The sequence below is a fragment of the Pituophis catenifer genome, unplaced genomic scaffold, assembly GCF_029215685.1.
Source record: "Pituophis catenifer annectens isolate HBS135680 unplaced genomic scaffold, rPitCat1.0.hap2 SCAF_13, whole genome shotgun sequence".
Lineage (NCBI taxonomy): Eukaryota > Metazoa > Chordata > Lepidosauria > Squamata > Colubridae > Pituophis > Pituophis catenifer.
The window spans coordinates 10,352,214-10,372,815 of record NW_027256893.1 but is presented as its reverse complement, the minus strand read 5'-3'; the positions used below and the strand labels follow the sequence as shown (position 1 = coordinate 10,372,815).

Here is a 20,602-nt window from a genome sequence, read left to right as displayed (position 1 = left end):
AACTTTATTGGCAAACATGCCTGGCAGGATGAAACACAGTGTGAGTTAATAGCAGCCCCGTATTTTTAACTGAAGGCTAAGATGGATGTAGTTATCAAAGCACTAACCTTTGTCTTCATCTAAAACTTTTTTGTACGTCCTTGAAATCTCATGTAGGGATTTGTGTATGTATGCTGCAATCTGTCTGTGGTCTTAAAAGAACTGATACTTCTGGAATTCTTTGTCCCTTTCCGAAACAGAATAACAGAGTTGGGAGGGACCTTGGAGATCATCTAGTCCAACCCCCCGCTCAAGCACGAGACCCTATACCATTTCAGTCAATTGGTTGTCCAGTCTCTTCTTAAAAGCCTCCAGGGATGGAGCACCCACAATTACTGGAGGCAAAACTGCTCCACTGATTTAATTAATTAATTAATTTATTTATTTTTCATATTTGTATACCGCCCTACTCCCGAAGGACTCAGGGCAGGCCATAATAAATACAAAGACATATAGAAGTTAAAAACTATTAAAAACAGATTAAGTAATTTAGGCTCAAAGATTAAAACATCCAAATTTATCTAAAAGAGATCTAAAACCCGATTTAAAAGCCAATTTAAAAGCCAATTTAAAAGGGAGAGTTAGGCCAGACCAGCTTGTTGGAATAGAAATGTTTTCAGGGCACGGCGGAAGATGCGTAAGTCTTGGATCTTTCGTAACTCCGGGGGAAGCCCGTTCCAGATGGTAGGTGCCCCCACAGAGAAGGCTCTCCCCCTGGGGGCTGTCAGTCGACATTGTTTGGCCGACGGCACCCTGAGGAGTCCCTCTCTATGGGAGCGAACTGGTCGGTGAGAGGCTATTGGTGGCAGGAGGCGGTCTCGTAGGTACCCTGGTCCTGAGCCATGGAACGCTCTAAAGATAGTAACCAAAACCTTGAAGCGCACCCGGAAGACCACCCGGAAGCGCACCCTAAAAGCGTTACAATTGTTGTAACCAGGGGTGAAATGCTACTGGTTTGCTCCGGTTCGGTAGTTAAAAAAAGCTACCGGTTCCTCCAAACGGTATTTCCGATGATCAGCTGTGCCGCGCGGTTTAGCTTTGCTAGAAATCCTGCTTTCTAGCAAAGCTAAACCGCGCGGCACAGCTGATTTCCCCCCCCCCCCCGCTGTTCTACTTCCCTTCCTGAGCCTCCTTTGGTGCATACTATGCATGCACGTGCAGCAGGAAATCCTGCTTTCTAGCAAAGCTAAACCGCGCGGCATAGCTGATCCTCCCTTCACTGTTCTACTTACCCAAGCCTCCTTTTGGTGCACACTGTGCATGTGTGTACACTACATATGCGCACACACGGCGCATGTGCGCACACAGCACATACATGCACACACACACACAGCGTGTACTTGACATGCAGTGCACATGCGTGGCCAACAAACCAGTAGTAAACCGGTTCATATTTCACCACTGGTTGTAACTATCAGGAAATTTCTTCTTAGTTACAGGTTGGTTTTCTCCTTGATTAGTTTCTATACATTGCTTCTTGTTCTTCCTTTAGGTGCTTTGGAGAATAGGTTGACCCCCCCCTTCCATATAGAAGCCCCTCAAATATTGGAACACTGCTATCATGTTACCCCTAGTCCTTCTTTTCACTGGACTGAAAAGGTTTTCTAAATTCAGGGAATCCCTCATTTTATTGCCTGCCTCATTTAGCAATCACAATTACAGTGGTGATGTAAAAGTAACTTTATGCCCAGTTATCACATTTGTGACTTTGGTAGGTCTGTAAAGTAAAGGAAAACTGAAGTAAGATTGTAACTGCAGTTGCGGTTTCTCTTAGTGACCATTTTGCTGGTTCTAATTGTCCCTAAACGAGGACTACCTGTAGACTCACATTTTTAAAGGTTAGAAAGGGGGGAAAAAATAGACTCCTTGCACTATACATCTACTTTTTCACTAAACCTCTTTTGCCTTTGAGATTGTATTAATGTTTGACCTTTATTTCTGCATGAATTCATTTCTGTATGAAAAAAGTGTGGACTAAAGTAAAAAATGGAAACTTAACTGTCCAATTAAACATCATTTTGTTTTCAGTTTTTAAAATTTAATTCTTATTATTCCTGAGTGAGTTTGAGATAAAATATATAAAAATCAAGGAAAAAGCCTGCAGTTAAATCCATAGACAAAGGGAAAGTTAAATGCTTGGTTCTCAATTTTTAGTTATTCGTTCCTTCTACCTACCATGGAATTTGAGGTTAAGGTGGAATGGGTAAAAAAGTTTATAGAACTCAGCTTCCACAATTCTTTCTCATCTTTAAACTTGATTACAAGTCACATGGTTAGGAAAAAAAATGAAGGCAGAACTTAGAATGGAGAGATGGATAACATTCTGAGCTACTGTCCAGCATCTCCACCATTGAAATCTATTGGAGATTCCCCCCCTACCCCCTCCCTGCTTGGATCCAGGCCCATTTTGAAACTCAGAATTTCTTTGGCTGACGTTTTCCTCCATACAAAATTCAGTTCAGTTTTCAGAAAATAATCTTGCTTTTGAATAAATGGATGAAGCCCTTGAGACCCTTAACACAATTTCTTCCCAATATTTTTCAGAGTTGGACAGAACGAAAAGAAAAATCAGAAAAATAAACCGAAGCACAATGTGTCAAGCTTAGCTCAAGAAAGACAAAGAAAATTCCAGCCGAAGTTCAGTCTTTCATTTGCTTACATCCAATAGACAGAATCTTGCCGTACTAAACGTTTACTGCTCTCTCTCCCTAATGGATACATCCTGAGAGATTCTACAAACTGGCTGTCCTAACTCTCTTCCTCTGTCTCCTACCCAGCTTTAGGTTGTGCTGCCTAATGTCTCATACTCTCTTTCTGGACTGCGCTCCTTATTTCTTGAGAAATTGTCGCTTCATGTGGTCCATCACACAGGGTTTCTGCATTTTCCCTCTCTTAAGTAGCTGCACAAATCTGTAACTACTGTGGGGGTTTGAATTGCGTGTAGTTTGATTTTGCTTTGTTTTGAAGTTGTATGAATTGTGAGAGGCTGCACCAATACGGCAATGCCATTGTATATGTTCTGACTTAGCCCTCCCAAGATCATGAAGCAGACTCCTCGTCCCGATAAAACCTCTTTTATTTAGATTAAAGGGAAATTCCTCTCCAGCAAAGTCCCAGCACACAGTCTTTCTTGAGATTTCACAAATACAGACCTTTTATCAGGCTTGGAGAGTTGCCAGGCCGATACCTCCAAATGCCACGCTGTAGCAGCAATTAGTTGGCAAGAAGTCAGATCTTCACCCTCATGAATTGAACTAATTGTCTCCTGCAAACTCCCCTCCCCTTTCGGTCCTCTTTATTCCCTATGGGAGGGGCCATTCACCGTCCACCTGTGTCTTTACTCCCGAGTCGGCCCTTGTTCCTTAGCTGTTCTCTTCTCCTGGCATCTCTGCGCATGCGCACATCAGGAACAGGCTCCAGCTGTTCTCCTGCCCCACTGATATCCGACTCTGAAGGCAACTGATAACTGTCGGACGGCCCTGGCCCCATCTCTGCCTCCGACGCAGAGCACTCATCAGAGCCTTCCCCAGACTCCAGGACTGGCCCACGTTCCTCCCCAACCTCCTCACTGTCCAAATCTGCTGCCAGATCTGCTGGCCGATGGCAGGCCACAACAGTAGGGTTGCATCTGCTTTTGAAGAAATCAGGAAGATAAAGCATTCAGAAGTGATTTTTAGATTCCATTTCCTCTCTCAACCCTTTCTGTGCCGCCTCTTGGTTAGGAGAAAGTTTTTTGTTTTTGTTTTTTTGGTTCGGTTCAGTCGATGCCTGAAATGGAAACAATCAGTAATGGTACATGAAGTATGCAAAACTAGGCGGTATGTAGCGTTTGTGTTAAATTTTACTCTAGGCTTGTCAGAAGGCAGACACACGCTGCAAAGAGAAAAATGAATCGGGATGCAGTCATTGGAACCAAAGTGGCAGATGCGATCACGTTTTTGGATTAAAGGGGAATCTGTGTAAAGTTGGTATTGGAGGTGAGATTATTAAAATTGGAAGCGAAGCTGAATTAGAAGCCTTGTTTCCTTTCCATATTCTTCTTCGCCAGTTGCGGTTGGCAGATCATTAAAAGTAGGCCGCAGGTAATATAAGCAAGAACTTTAGGAGTAATAAACTTGATGGTGACGGGGGGGGGGGGGGATTCTAAAACCGAATAAAGTTTATGCTAAATTGGTTTCTTGGGCTCTGCAGTCCTTCCAGAGGTTGATGGAAAAACCTATTAGATGTCCTATCTTCTGGCTGGATCGCATCATAGGGAATGTCTTTCTGAGCATCATAAGGGGATTATCTTGCTACCTAGACGCTGCATGTATGATACGCTTCTCTGAAAGTGGAGATTTTCATCAAGAACTTGGTGCTTATATTTGGGATGGTGCCGTGGCAAATAACCATGAGTAATTTCTGTATCTTGAAAGTTTCTCCAGAGCAAATGCTAGGCAGCGTTTGTTCTTGATACGAGAAAGGAGTTTTCAAAAGGACTGAGTTTGGCAAAACATGCAGCTCAGGGTCAAATATATTTTAAGAAATGTTCTGTTGCCTTTAACATTGCTGACATTTGACTCCTGAAGCAGCAATTTGGCTTTTCTAGAAACAGAGAAACAGAGAGAAAGAGAGAAAGAGACAGAGATGAAAATTTTCCTATCCAAAGAGAGCGAGAGAGAGACAGACAGAGAGACACAGAGAGAGACAGAGAGAGACAGAGATAGAAACAGAGACAGAGAAGAAAATTTTCCTATCCACAGAGAGAGAGAGAGACAGAGAGACAGAGAGACAGAGAGAAAAAAAAAGGAGAGAGAGAGAGACAGAGAGAGACAGAGAGAGAAACACAGAGAGAGAGAGAGACAGAGAAGAAAATTTTCCTATCCAAAGGAGGCATTTGAATTAGCAAGTTTGTCTCTGTAGCCAGAGCTTACACAATTATTTTCACACTCTTTAACATGAAAAAAGCTAGTTGCATTTAGCCTATTTTACAGTTTTAACATGAACATTGAAAGGCGTGATATATTTCATAGGATAAAACTAAAACAAAATTAGTTGGAAACCAGGTAGAACAGTACACAGTAAAAAATGAAATTGTGGTGCAACAGTTCTTGATGCTTAGAACAGTCACCCTGTAAATGAACATCAAGTGACTTTTAAACTTGCTAGAAGTCAGAAATTTTATGAACCCCGGTACCTGATCAGATATACTTGTGCACCTGAAGTTCAGTTGAAACACAGAACATTCAGAAATATAAAATAAACAAAATTCATTACAATCTGTGCCATTGTAGTATATGTCATTCTTGGGAGCATTTTGGAAACCTTTGAATTTTATTCTTTGCCCCAGAAATAATCTAATGAATTGAAATGTGACTTGCTTAGTTATAGAGATGCATTTTGAATACATTTTATTCCTTTAGAACCCTGAATAACCATCATTATTGCTTTATTGTTAGGGATATTGTGCCATTCCAACCCAAAAGGATTCTGAGTAATTTCCATTCCCTCTTTGATCAAATTAAAAATAAACACAAAGCAACCATACAGCAAAATAATCCTTAGGGATTGTAAGTAGAATTACCCAAGTAATTCTGAATATTTTTTTACTTTTAACATCGTATAACATCCTACTATAATACTATATATTCTTCATCTCCTAATCTTTGCATTGTCAGGGCAATGCAGTTAGATATAACTATCTAACCAGTTATACCATACATTCCAAATCAAATAATACTCCATTTCTCCTTTATCTTTTATTTCCGTTGTCAGCCTATCCATCACTGCGCAGTCTAATATTTTCTTTATCGCCATTTCTTCAGCTGGTATGTTTTCATTTTTCCAGTTTTGCCTGTAGACAATTCTAGCCGCTGTTAATACATGTAATATTAAATATTTTTTTTATTATTAAGGTAAAGATTCCCCTCACACATATGTGCTACTCGCTCCCGACTCTAGGGGGCGGTGCTCATCTCCGTTTCAAAGCCGAAAAGCCAGTGCTGTCCAAAGACGTCTCCGTGGTCACGTGGCCAGCATGACTAAACGCCAAAGGCGCACGGAACGCTGTTACCTTCCCACCAAAGGGGGTCCCTATTTTTCTACTTGCATTTTTTACGTGCTTTCGAACTGGTAGGTTGGCAGAAGCTGGGACAAGTAACGGGAGCTCACCCCGTTACGCGGCACTAGGGATTCGAACCGCTGAATTGCCAGCCTTTTGATTGACAAGCTCAGTGTCTTTAGCCACTGAGCTATAGTTCCCTGCTAACATACCTAGTAAGAATATCTCCAGTTTTGGTTTTTGATAACTGTGAATGGGCTAGCAGACACAAGACCAATGAGATGTCAGGAGGAAGGTGTTCTAAGATAGGGGCTACTACTGAGAAGACACCCCCCCAGGTTCCACAAGAAGGCATTGCTTCAATACCATTATGTAAATGTCATTTTTTAAATTATAAGTAGTCCTCGTGTTACAACAGTTAATTTAGTTCCCTTCTGAAGTTATAATGGCACTGAAAAAAGCGATTAATGACCGTTTTTCACACTTAACAACTGTTACAGCATCCACATGGTCATATGTTCAAAATTTATGACTCATATTTATGACGGTTGCAATGTCCTGGCATCATGGAATCACCTTTTGCGACCTTCTGACAAGCAAAGTCCATGGGGAAGCCAGATTCGCTTAACAACCGAATTGACGACAGAACTTGACGACTGCAGTGATTCACTTAACAACTGTGGCGAGAGAGGTCGTAAAACGGGGCAAAATTCACTTAATAACTGTCTCACTTAGCAAGATAAATTTTGGGCTCAGTTGTGCTCGTAAGTCAAGGATTACCTGTACTTTAGTAACTTTAAACTCATACTGGGTAGAATGCTAACTTTCGTTAATAAAAGTTTGTTTCATCATTGTAAGTGGGCAAAGGAAACAGTGAATGGAACATCAGTGTGAGGAAACTGCCATTTTGTTCCATTTTCTTTTTCCTCGAAGTTGCACTTGTTTCCTCAACGCTGAGAAAATGTGTTGGCTTAATGCTTGAAGGATCCAGCATCGTTTCGCTGACGAAACAGTCTTCCAATTTCATCCGGCTTGAAATATGCCTTTTTAATCTTATGAAACTGCTTGTATTAATATTGCACTATTGTACTTGCCAAAAGGAGATTTAAAACATGCAACTAATTTTGTTTTTCCTTAATGCTTAATTAGTGCTCTCTTCTGCAGTTGGCCTGCTCACAGGAGCTGCAGCGGAATTGCTACATCTGAAAGAAACCGCTGTTATGAGGCTGGATCCTGTTTCTTCTTTTTCTGGGGGAACCAAAAAAAAAAAAAAAGCATATATTTATACTCATAGGTATCATTGTTCCCGCCATTATCCCAGAAGGCAACTTCTGCCTTTTGTTTTAATTGCAAAAGTAGGTGACAAATTTTTCTTTGCTCTAAATGTTCTGTGACTTCTCCATTGTAAAATAAAAAGGACAGGTTGTAGGTTGGGCAAAGGAAAAGAAAAATGTAAGCGGGAGGCTGTAAAAGGAGCAAAACATAATACTTTATAAACGAGGAAAATGAAATTTCTGGCACTTTTAAAGTTGTCCTAAACTAATAGCAGCTGGGAAAAATGGTTGATTGACTAGCCTTGTGTAAAACTCCACGTTTTATTTTGTATTTGCTTGCAGGAAGTGGGTATGTTAGCATCTTAGCCCCTGAGCCACCGTGTCCCTTATTGAGGTTAGTACACCGGCTCTAAAATATATTTAGTTCGTCCATTCGTTTACCAAGGTGACTTTCTACCCTTTAAAAAAAAAAAAAAAAAAAAAATTTGAATATCTGGTAGCAAACTATTTTAAAACTACATCATGAGTTTAAAACTCATGATTTAGTCAAATGTTTACTGGAAAAGAGGGCTTTAATGCTGCAAGGAAATAGCCGGTGTGAGAACAGGTACCACCCCTGTGTAGGTACGTTCTTGAATATGAGATAATGTAAGTCGAGCATTAATGGGACCAGAATGATAGCTTCTACACAAGAGCTTAATAACTAGGCAGATTCTTATCAAATAATGAACAGTAAATGGCCAAATTCTTACTGATCCTTTAGGTACTTTATCTCCTAAGCCTTTTGAGCCTTCAACATTTATAGACGGCTTTCTAATTTGTCTGGGAACAGTTCATAAGCCAATGAAACTGTTTTAATGAAGAAATTGCATCTTGCCATAAGTAGCTCCAGGCAGTATTCTGGCTATTACATTTTGGGATGATTGACCTTTCTGAGTGCTTCTCAAAGGCAGCCTCATAGAGATAATCTTACTATATCAAAATATCCAGCCTTTTTATCGCCCCCTGCCCAGCGATCCGCCTAGATAGCTCAATATTCTCTGAAAATACCTATTAAATCACACATTTTTGTGCCTAATTCTATGTGAAATACGTTTTTGCAATTTCCAAAGAGAAGTAGATAATTTAAATGTTTAAACTGGAACTCTATTTGGTCTAAAAGCTGTGTGCATGTATATATTTATACAGTATATATAAAGTTGGCATGTACCATGTTAAAGTACTTTTTATTCCCACGGTAGTAGATATCAAAATTCTACCTTGCCTTTTTCAAACCATTTTTTTAAAAAAATAAACAAATCTTAATATTCTTGATGCTGGCTTTTATTTTAATGAAGTAGACTTAGAAAATAACAATGGAATTTAGCCAATATATTTTGCTTATATTTCATCTTCATTTTTTAAATCTTTGCAGAATGCACATGTTCTGTAGAAGCATATTCAAACTATTAAGCATGATACAGTTTAAGTTTTTGGTCAACTTTACAGAATCTAGTGCTTTGTATATATAGGGTTTGCCAAATTAATTCTTAAATCAGACAACTAATGTGAAATATGTACTTCTGAAAAAAGCATTCTGCTTTTCTTGCATTAAGTTTATGATTGACTTAACCAGGGTTTTTTGAAATGACATTTAACCATGGTTGGTTGAATAAGTGATATATATCATGCTAATCCCCAAAGTATGTTTTATTTGCAAATCACAATGATGATGATGATGTTATCCATTTCAGTCGTGTCTGACTCTTGTCAATTCTATAGGCCAGGTCTTTCCATACCTTCCGATCTTATGCTACTTCTTTGAGTTGTTCTATGCTCTGGTTGATGTAGTGGCTCAGTGGCTAAGATGCTGAGCTTGTCGATCGGCAGTTCAGCGGTTCGAATCCCTAGTGCCACGTAATGGGGTGAGCTCCCGTTACTTGTCCCAGCTTCTACCAACCTAGCAGTTCGAAAGCATGTAAAAAATGCAAGTAGAACAATAGGGACCACCTTTGGTGGGAAGGTAACAGCGCTCCGTGCGCCTTTGGCATTTAGTCATGCCGCCACATGACCACGGAGACGTCTTTGGACAACGCTGGCTCTTTGGCTTAGAAATGGAGATGAGCACTGCCCCCTAGAGTTGGGAATGACTAGCACATATTTGCGAGTGGAACCTTTATCTTTACCTTTATGCTCTGGTTGGTGTCAGTTTTAATGGTAGCTACTTTAAAACTAAATCCTTCAAATTTCCTAATAGACTAGTGGTCTTTACAAATCCAATTAATAAGTTTCTTGATTTAGTCATCATCTGATAGAGAATTGGGATGGGAAACAAAGTTGGGTTCTTGAGGCATGATTGGGTTAAGTTGAATAGCTGGAAAATGCAGAATGTTTTTCTGCTTCCTCAAAATATTTAAGGTATGCTCTGAACCCCAATAATTCAATCTTGTTCCACTTTTGAAAAATTCTGCCCAGTGCTTGATGTCTCAAAGGTCTCTGAGAAACATGATTGTAGGAAGAAACTATGTTGGCTGATCATCTTATTCCTTGAGATGTACCGTATCTTTTTCTAATTGGGCATTCTAATTTATTTTATACTCTACTGTTTGATAAAGCCTTTGGAACTGAAGTAAAATAAAATATCAAGATATAAACACTTTAGTACTTTAATGAACCAAAATAAACAGAGGTTTCTTCTGTATATCATACATGAGATGATAATTTATCTTACACTCCAGTGATGGTGTATAAAATGTCTGTGTTGCTTCAGATATCTGGCAGCGGTTACCTCAGGAAATCCAGAGGCTAACAGTTTACCGAAAATACCATATATTATAAAATATTAATGGTTTAATGAAGAACAGAACACTGAACGCTAGTGGAATTTCATTTTTTTTTTAAAAAAAGAAATGATTAATATGGGGTGAGCCGTATTGTTTGTCGGCTTGTTGCCATTTAAAATAGATTGTCAGGGGAAATTCAGCTTAGACTTTGTTATTTGAGCTACATACAGCTTTATACTGAGCATTATTACAACAGTCTTTTGTGTATACATTATTAATATTCACACCGGTTTTATTATGAAGATAAACTGAACTTTCTTCTTATATCTTTTACTTCTATTTTTTTTTAAATTACATGTAATCCTCAGCACACAAACACATTTGAGCCCAAAACTTCCATTGCCAAGCAAGGCAGCTGTTAAGTGAGTTTTGTCCCGTTTTACGACCATTCTTGCTACAGTTGTTAAGTGAATTGCACAGTTGTTAAGTGTTGTGGCCCGTCAGCGGCCTGTGCAGATTGTTGCTGATTCCGACAATGAGGAGGCTGGTGTGGTGCTTGGGGCTAATTAGCCACTCCCTTAGCCTATTTAAGGAGGAACGCCGACTGAAGCAAGTTGTAGGGAACAACTTTAGTTCACTCTACTTCGCGTCTGGATTCTCTGCAAATTGCTTCTGGGCTTTCTGCCAACCTTAGTAAGATTGTGATTACTTTATCTTTGGTTTCTTGTAGGCTGTTAAGAAAGTTTATTAACAGCCTTTGTTTGGAAAAGACTGAGTTATTTTAGTAAATTAAGTTTTGTACAAACTTTGTGCGTGCTGTTTTCTTTGGGATCTGTAGCTGGGGCAGAACATTAAGTTGGTTGTAAAGTGAATCTGGCTTCCCCATTAACTTTGTTTGTCAGAAAGTCGCAAAAAGAGATCACATGACCTCCGGGACACTGCAACCATCATAAATACATGGCAGTTGCTAAGTGTCCCAATTTTGATCACGTGACCACAGGATGCTGCAAACAGCTGTAAGTGAACAATCTCATAACTCACTTTTTTCCAGTGCCATTGTGACACTGAATGATCAGTAAATGAATGATTGTATTTCTTTACTGTAAAAAAAAATGTATAGGTAACTTGAGGATTGTAATTTGAAGATGACCTGTACAGTTTTATGTAGGGGATATTTCATATTGGGCTACCTTCAATATTTCAGTAAGACGTTTGCAAAACAGTTGAGAGGATTCTCCAAAACTAGGAAAGGATTGAAACTCAGGGCACGTTCCATAAAATAACCTAGTGCAGTGATGGCTAACATTTTCCGGACCGAGTGCCCAAAGCACATGCCTGAACCCCCAAAATTCAATGTGTGCCTGGCCCCTGCGCATGCGCCCCCTGTGCATACGTCCCATGCATGTAAGAGTGGCCCCCTGCATGCGCCCTGCCGCCCCACATGAGCACGAGGGCCCCCTAAATGCCCCGCCCTCAGACATGTGTGCACCCCCCCATGTCCCCTGCCCCGAAGACCAGTGTGCACGCATGCACAGTGGAGCTGAACTAGGGCGACAGCTCATGTGCCATCAGAGAGGTTCGCCATCACGGACCTTGTGTCTCCAGAAGGACTGTACCGGTCTCACCTGCTGGTAAACTGATTCCACTCTCTGTTGACAATGAATAAATATTAAAAGGTGTGTTCATGTTAACCATGATTGTTAATTAGAATCAACCCAGAAGATGTTTGAAGAGTTTTGGAAGGGATCTGAGAAGGGACGTCCGATCTTTCTTAACTGTGAAGATTTAGAGGAAAAGGAAGGGCACTAAGCAACCATTTTCATTTTCAGCACTTCTGATCTGCTCCTTAGAAACTTGCTGGGGAGTACTTAAACTTAGTAATCAAGTGCTACTTGTTTGTATTACAGTATGAAACCAATTTTGAAACAAATGTAAATGGCTTTTAAATATCAATATTTTATTAAAACAGTAAAGCATATGGCCCACTAAAAATGGAGCAGCTCAGCAACTGCCTTCCGAAAGTTTCTTTGCTTGCATTTGCTCAGTGGAATTAAAACAGGGAAAAGTATTTTGCATATGTTGAAAACTAGATTCATCTGCATGCGGTGAATTACTCAGATAATTAAAGTTGCCTGATAGAATGAATGGCTTTAAAAAGGAAGAGAAATTGCTTAGACTTAAAACACTGTAAGCATGTAATTGCACAGAATGGTATAAATTTATGTAAGCTGTTGTTTCTTTAATCTTAAGTTATACCCTATGTTGTAAACTAAATTTGTCTTGCCCCAGGGTACTGCTAGAAGTGAAGCTGCGTATATTTAATAGTGTTTTTCCTTTGGATAAATAAGATTTAAACCAATCCTGCATCTTGCTTAAAACAAAACAAAAAAAAAGGAACAAATGGTCATTTTTTGTTGTTGTATTATCTGTTGTGTTAATATTCAAGCACTAATTTGAGTCTTTCTAGTTAGAATATATTAAGCTGGGATGGCTAGTCTAGAGAAAAAATGGGCTGGGGGGGAGGCATGATAGCAGTGTTCCAGTATTTCAGAAGTTGCCACAAAGAGGAGGGGGTCAATCAAAGGTGCTTTTTCAAGAGGCAGCTGGACTTTCTGGTTTTTCTTTGAAGACGTTTCGCTTCTCATCCAAGAAGCTTCTTCAGCTCAGAAGCTGAGCTGTGAGGCGTGTTTTCTACAGCCCGCGAAAGTGCCTCGTTGGAGAATGTGATTTATGACACAGCCTTAGAGGAGGGGGGAAACAGGGTCAGAGTTGAGTCGTAAATTATGTTTGGCAGAGTTGACTTCACTCGGGTAGTTGCTGACATGTTGCTTCTAATAAATAACTGGATTTCTTTTGAAACTTGGCTCAAGGCTCATGAGTTAATTAGGGCATCTGTCGAAACCCTGACCCCGAACACCTGCACGAAGACCGCCTGCGAGTAGATTTCTGAGGGAATGGATGAAGGTCTGAGGGAAGAGTGCATTTGTGTGTGGGATTGTCTGGAGGTCTGTAAATAGGATAAGGATTGAAAACACGAGGATTTAATAGGAGGATTTAAATGATTGAAATAGGAGAAGGAAGGTGTGTTGGATATGTTTACTGCCTACAAGTTGTTTGTAAAAATAATAAAGGTGGGAAATAAGTAAATACATAAACACATAAATAAGTAAATAAATATTGTGTCTACTTTTGGAAAGAGCAGACAGGGTCCCTGACTTCTTTCCTTCACACGAAACGAGTCCTTTTTCTCAGTTGCCTCCTCAAGCGTGGGATGCTTGCACTAACTGAAATAGAAGATTAATCCATGTGCTAAAGATCTTGTCAGTTTTTTAAATAGTTGGGCCAGGTCGATTTGCATAGGCTTTTGTTCATCAGATTCATTTTCGGTGCTTTTACAGCTGCCTTCCCCCTACCTTAGTTTACTCCAAGTAACTCTGCCCCCAAAGTCTGTGTTATATTTAAAACGTTAGCTGAAGCATTTTTTTGAAGAAACCCGTAATTGAAAAATCTCAAAGGAAATGGATAAAACGCAAAAGAGCAACAGTTAATCACGCTAATGAATTCACATCTGAAGCAGGAAAAAAGCTGATCGTCGAGTTTATAACACTGCTATTTTTATTCTATATCTATGCATTTAAGTTGACTTTGTTTTGTATCGGTTCCAGGTTTTTGTAAGCTAGCTTGAAATTTGATGAGTCAAGAGAATAAATATTTCCACAGGTACTTAGGATCCAGGCAGTCATATTTGCCTGCTGACCTGATGCTGTGTTCCTTACCATGTCTTCTCAATATGTGTTTTGTGACAGGTTTTGAAACGGCAAAATCTTTTGCCCTCCATGGTGCCCATGTTATTCTAGCCTGCCGAAACACCTCAAGAGCTGAGGAGGCCATGCGCCAGATCTTGAAAGAATGGGTAAGGACTTTTGCTTTGTAAATACATAAATTTATGCTTTAAAGTTTATAAATGCTCAGTGATTCCTACTTCAAACTCCTAGGCTCCACAATCGGTGCATAATTTTGAGAAAAGATGCCACTTAAAAATGAGAAATTAAAATGACATTAATAAAATGTAGAGACGTCAGCTGAGCAAATCAGGTAATTATGTGTCACTCAAAGTGAGAAAGATAGATAGATAGATAGATAAAATAGATAGATAGATAAAATAGGGAGGTAGAGAGAGAGAGAGATAGATAGATACAGAGGTGGGTTTCAGCAGGTTCTGACCAATTCTGGAGAACCAGTAGTGGAAATTTTGAGTAGTTTGGAGAACTGGTAAATACCACCTCCGACTGGCCCCGCCCCCATCTATTCTCTGCCTCCCGAGTCCCAGCTGATCAGGAGGAAATGAGGATTTTGCAGTAATCTTCCCCTGGAGTGGGGAGGGAATGGAGATTTTACAGTATCCTTTCCCTGCCACGCCCACCAAGCCACACCCACAGAACCGGTAGTAAAAATTTTTGAAACCCACCACTGGATGGATGGATGGATGGATGGATGGATGGATGGATGGATGGATAGATAGATAGATAGATTGTAGATAAATGATAGATATACTGTTAGATAGATGTTAGAGTGTGAGAGAGAGAGAGAGAGACAGACAGAAAGATACACACACAATAAAAAAAATTAAATGCCTGAGCAAATCAGTGTTTTGATTTTGGGCTGGAAAGGAAACGACAATCCTTGAGGTCATATCCATGGAGGAAATACCATTGTGTTGGATCCCACCACTGAGAAGACTCTATCATTCCTAATATATCATTTCTTTCATTTCATTGGAGATGTTTGGAATAACAACACAGGCCCTTTCTTTGAGAAAGTTTATAATTTAAAGATTAAATTAACACATTTGAAGGCACAAAATGGAAAAGAGGATAAAAGATGGATGGAACACATGATTCCTTTAAAAATTTTGATAGGAATACTGGCAGTTGCAAAGTGTGAATATTTGGGCCAAATTGAAAGAGATACAGATTTTACTTTTAATAGATGGAATGCAAGTCTTTTTTTACTGTTACTGAGTGTACTACTAGTAGTGTGGTTTGAAACATTGCATTAAGTGTAAATAGTGTGGTAAAATATAATGGAAACCTATGAAAGACACCAGTCTTTGTGAAATGTATTTCAAATGTTTGTATGGAATCTGTCTTGTGAAAATGTTCTGTTACCTTTCCAGAGTTGCATTTAGCTTCAGTTCATTAAGGGAACCTAGCATATACCATACAATCATCACAGCATCTAATTCTGCTTTTCCTAACGTGATGCTCTCCAGGCCCATTGAAGTTAAACTCATTCAATGTGCAGAAATGGATAGGTTAACCCTAAAAATCAAAGGAAAAGAAGACTCGGAATATTTTATAACATGGGAACTATTCTACAAATGGTTAATTGACAGATACTGAGGTTAGAGGAGTGGATTTATGTGAAATGCGGACTATATGAGAAAGAAAAACTGATGAGTAAATATTTTGATGGTTATATAATCAATATTATAATGGAAGATAGTATACTTTTCAATAACGATATTATCGCATATATGTTTATGTATATATGATTATAATGATTATGATGATGTTTATAAGTTAACACTTTGGACACCTAGGAAACACACTGTTCAATATAGAAATGAAATATGTGATATAAAACAATATTTAATATGAAGTTAAACTCATTCAATTCATAGCTAACATGGTCGAGGAACATTTCTTTAGATCTAAGAAAATAGATGTTCCCTCTGTGCTGGGTGTGTGTTTGTGTGTGTTTCGATAAAAAGACAACATTGGATGACAAATGTTAAGATAACTGAGCAGAAAGAAGATCCATGTTTAACTGAAGTCATTGTTTCAGCAAGAAACTATAGTCCTCATATGTTGGTCTACCCAGGACAGTGGTGGGTTGCCCCTGGTTTGGACCGGTTCGATAGAACCGGTAGTAAAACTGGAGGGATGCTCCACCCACCAACCCCAATGTCATCAGGAAGCTTCTGCGCACTGCGAACTGGTAGTAAAGGTAAATAGAACCCACTCTGACTCAGGAGGATGTGAATCTTTCCTTTCAGAAGATTTTACTGTTTTACCCATGTGCAGTGTGATAAAGTAATCAGTGCAATATGAAAGTTGCGATCCTTGGAATGAACGGGAAAATGAAGTTTTTGCGTTGCCTTTATTTTGAATAGCTTCAAAAGTGGAGCGCTTTCTTTATTAGCCATTTCTCTCTCCTAATTGTTCACAATGCTATTTAATCTTAGAGTACAATAGCTGGAGTACCTTCAGTCTATCTCTGTAATGGGATTGCTGCTGTTTATTGAGAAGGACTAATTAACTTTGATGATTCCACTAATATTATGGCACTTTGACAATACCTCAGATTTATGACTCAGGTAAAATACATGAATGAAGTGCAGGTGCTGAAGCAGAAAGAATAAGTTGTTAGTGAACTTTAATTACTTGAATTGCATAAGTAGGAGAGAATTAGTGGGTGTTCAGAATTTACATCATTTGGAAGTAATCTTGGGAGGAAGATAAAGAAAAGCTACTTAAACTGGAAAAAAAAGGCAATTTTATTTGCAATAGATTTATGGTCTAAATCTAATAGAATGACACTGTTTTTTTTTAAAATTCTTTATCAAGTGTATTTGTGTTGGTTTGTCAACACTTTCTGTTGAGAGTCTGTTGAAATCCATTGATATAATAGATTTCTCTTCAAATTATCTTTTATTTAAATTGTATGGCCTCCACCAATGAAAGACTAGCTTGCTCTTTAATGCCATTGGTCGGTCTATTTTGACTGCCAAAGGATACATTAACTAGCACTTGAATTGGGAACCTCAATGTTACAGGGACAGATCTAAAGATGTCACAGATATCTGCATATCGCACTGCATATCGGACATAAATACAATAGAGAGAGTCCAGAGATATTTTACGAGAAGAGTCCTCCATTCCTTTAACCACAATAAAATATCTTATGCCATCAGACTCCAAATTTTGGGCTTAGACAACTTAGAACTACACCGACTTTAGTCTGACCTAAGCATAGTACATAAAATTATCTGCCACAATGTCCTTCCTGTCAATGACTACTACAGCTTCAACCACAACAATACATGAGCAAATAATAGATACAAACTCAAGGTAAAGCGTTCCAAACTCGATTGCAGAAAATATGACTTCAGCAACAGAGTGGTCAATGCCTGGAATGCACTACCTGACTCTGTGGTCTCATCCCAAACCCCCCAAAACTTCAATCTAAGTCTGTCTACTGTTGACCTCACCCCATTCCTAAGAGGTCTGTAAAGGGCGTGCATAAGTGCACCAGCGTGCCTACCGTCCTTGTCCTAATATTCCTTTTTACTTACTCTTTTCATGTATTCAAATGATGTTTATACTTTTTATACTTTTATTCTGTATGTAAGAGTCATTGTTCTTCAGAACACAAAATCCACTAGATCAGAGTATAGCAACTGGAATTGCAAACATGCTTTTTAAAGAGATTCATGAAATGCAACCTGTACAAATTAGATACAAACATCTTGTTTCTTTTGTGGCAAAATTAATCTTGTTAGAGGAAAATAAAAAAAAAATTAAGCATGAAAGGATCTTTTGTAAAGATGCCACGCTACACAGAGCCATACCTACCAACAAACATTTCTGTTGCATTCCAAGAAATAAGATAGTGATGTGTGGAAAATATTTTATTATTCTTAGACTTCTATGCCACCCATCTCTCTCAGGCTATTCTAGGTCGCTTACAGTCAAACAATTGAAATGACATACAAAACATTGAAACATTAAAATGTTTGGCTCTACTTCTGGGCGATACTCCACGTACATTTGAGTTGCCATCAGTTCGTGTGGCCATCTTTTCATGTTCCAATTGTCTTTATTCTTGGGGAACATCAGGTAATATTGAATCTGCATAATAGTATCCTAAAGAAAGGATATGCAAAACAGATATATGAAACAGAAGGGTACCCTCTCACTCTTCCAAGCCTTATAACTGTTTCTGTATATTTCTTTCTCTCTGTCCAAATCCACTAATAGTAAATAGTCTATTAGGCAGGGGTGAAATCTACTTATCTTCTCTAACGGTTCGGAAGTGCGCGTTCTGCGCGCACAGATCTCATGTGATTTTGGACCCAGCGCAAAGCCTTCTGCGCATGCGCAGAGGGTCAAAAACAGGCTACTTCCTGGTTAAAACCCGGAAGTAATGACGTCCGGGTGGGCGGACAGAGCCTCGTGTTGCCACTGCTACCGGTTCTCCGAACCATGTGCCACCACCGCTACTGGCTTGCCCGAATCGGTGTGAACCGGTAGCATTTCACCCCTGCTATTAGGGTAAAATGTTTAATGGAGTAAAACCCAGGGGTGAAATGCTCCCGGTCTCAGCTGGGATCGTCAGAGGCTTTTAAAAGCATTTTTTCTACAACCTCTTTGGCCGAAGAGGTTGTAGAAAAAATGATTTTAAAAGAAAAAAAGCCTCTGATGATCAGGCAACTCACCTGGGATCATCAGAGGCTTTTAAAAGCATTTTTTTTTACAACCTCTTCGGCCAAGGAGGTTGTAGAAAAAATGATTTTAAAAGTTAGGAAAAAAAAAGTTGGTCACGCCCACCCAGTCACATTACACTACCCCCACCAAGCCACGCCCACAGAACTGGTAGTAACAAATTTTACATTTCACCACTTGTAAAACTCAAATTGATAGACCTCTAGCTGCAGTTGTGTTTTGACGATTTGGTCATAATTTAGAACTGCGTGTTAATTTCTTGGCTGCAAAAACCTGAGCCACCTCTTCCTCCAAAAAGGAAATTAGAATCTCAGATCTTTGATACATTTTTAATCAAAAAGACATTGTCAAGCATAAATCTCTCAGCAATAGCCAAGGCCCTAAAGCAGCCAGGAAAAAAAAAATATCAATACTTTGCAAAGAAGGGAACGGTTGTTCCAATTCGCTTGATTGACTTTAAGACTTAATGAAAAACACTCCAGTAGAGTTTGTAAACACGTTTGCTCACGAGACTGCCGAAATCCTACGCCACAAGCTATAGAAATCAGAGGCCTATTCCCTATTATATTACATTGACATCATTGAATGAAAGAGTAATGATTGAGCAGGGTTTCACAGCTCCCAACTGTAGGTATTTCCTTAATGAAGACTTCAGAAAATATGCAGAGTGATGAGAATTGAATCCAATGGATCACAAGCAGAGGGAAAAATAACTGTTAGCACTGCTTGTCAATCGTTAAAGGGCTGAAGAGTTCTTCAGGTTCATTTAACAACCGCATGCTTCTCTTAACGACTGCAGTGATTTTTGCTTGGCAAAAGTCATAAAATTGGGCACAACTCAGCTAATAACTGCCTTGCTCAGCAGCAAAAATTGTGATCTTGAGTTGTGATCGTAAGCTGTACTTGCTTTGTTTTTCCATGCCTTGAGTGGCAGAGCATGATTCTGACTGCAGAGTCTTTTTTGCATGAAATTTGGCACTATAGTATCACATCCAATGATTCTGCAGCAAAGAAATAAAATGACAGATTAAAAAGATACAGATAATGTATGAAAATAAGGCATCATTCCCTTTTCCCCCCTTTACACCCCCTCCCCAATTTTGGTCTTATTGCTATAATATTCCCATCAGCATTTGGACACCTGAAACATTCAGTACAGTGATTTATAAAGAAATGCACGCGTTTAAAAGGTAAATGTGAATTAAAACGATTCAACAGCTTCCCAAACTTGGATGAACTATTGAGGTGTGTTGTGTTTTTCTCCTTGTACGATAAACATATGGTATGAATTTTCTTTCTCTCATTACAGACGCTGGAAGAAGGGGAAGACAAATATTTATAGTGTGCTCGTGTTTTACAGTAAAAACACTGCTCAATTTGTTTATACAGTTCCACTGTTACAGTTTTTATGGTTGGTAGTGAAACCACTGTAAAATAAGAGTCTGGATTATATAGCAGATGTGGTGAGCCTCTTCTACTCCAATAGAACAAGCAGCCCATCGTTGAATTGTGGATATCATTTATATTAAATCAATGTTCTGAGAAGGGCTGAACTATTTCACACTTTTGTCTTTGTATGCTCCCGGTTCAGACCGGATCGCCCGATCCGGTAGCGATGGAGGCGGGAGGTTCGGAGAACTGGTAGCAAAAATCCCTGCCCCCCCCCCCCCCATTGCCCAGCTGAGCTGCGCAATCATCAGAGGCTTTTTTTTTAATTTTAAAAGCATTTTTTCTACAACTTCTTTGGCCGAAAAAATGCTTTTAAAAGTAAAAAAAAAAGCCTCTGATGATTGCGCGGCTCAGCTGGGATCATCAGAGGCTTTTTTTTTTTTTTTAAAAAAAAGCTTCTGATCAGACAAGTCAGCTGGGATCATCAGAGGTTTTTAAAAGCATTTTTTTTTACAACCTCTTCAGCCAAAGAGGTGGTAGAAAAATGGTTTTAAAAGTAAAAAAAAAAAAAGGCCACGCCCACTCAGTCAT

At 39.2% G+C, this 20,602-nt stretch overlaps 1 protein-coding gene across 1 annotated transcript in view; it reads left to right on the top strand.

The window, feature by feature from the left end:
* Nucleotides 1-20,602, top strand: part of WWOX (WW domain containing oxidoreductase) — a 633,895-nt gene that overhangs the window by 20,059 nt on the left and 593,234 nt on the right. Inside the window, exon 5 of the mRNA XM_070952739.1 lies at nucleotides 13,922-14,028. Within this exon, the coding sequence (XP_070808840.1) occupies nucleotides 13,922-14,028 (107 nt within the window). The remainder of the gene's footprint in view (nucleotides 1-13,921; nucleotides 14,029-20,602) is intronic.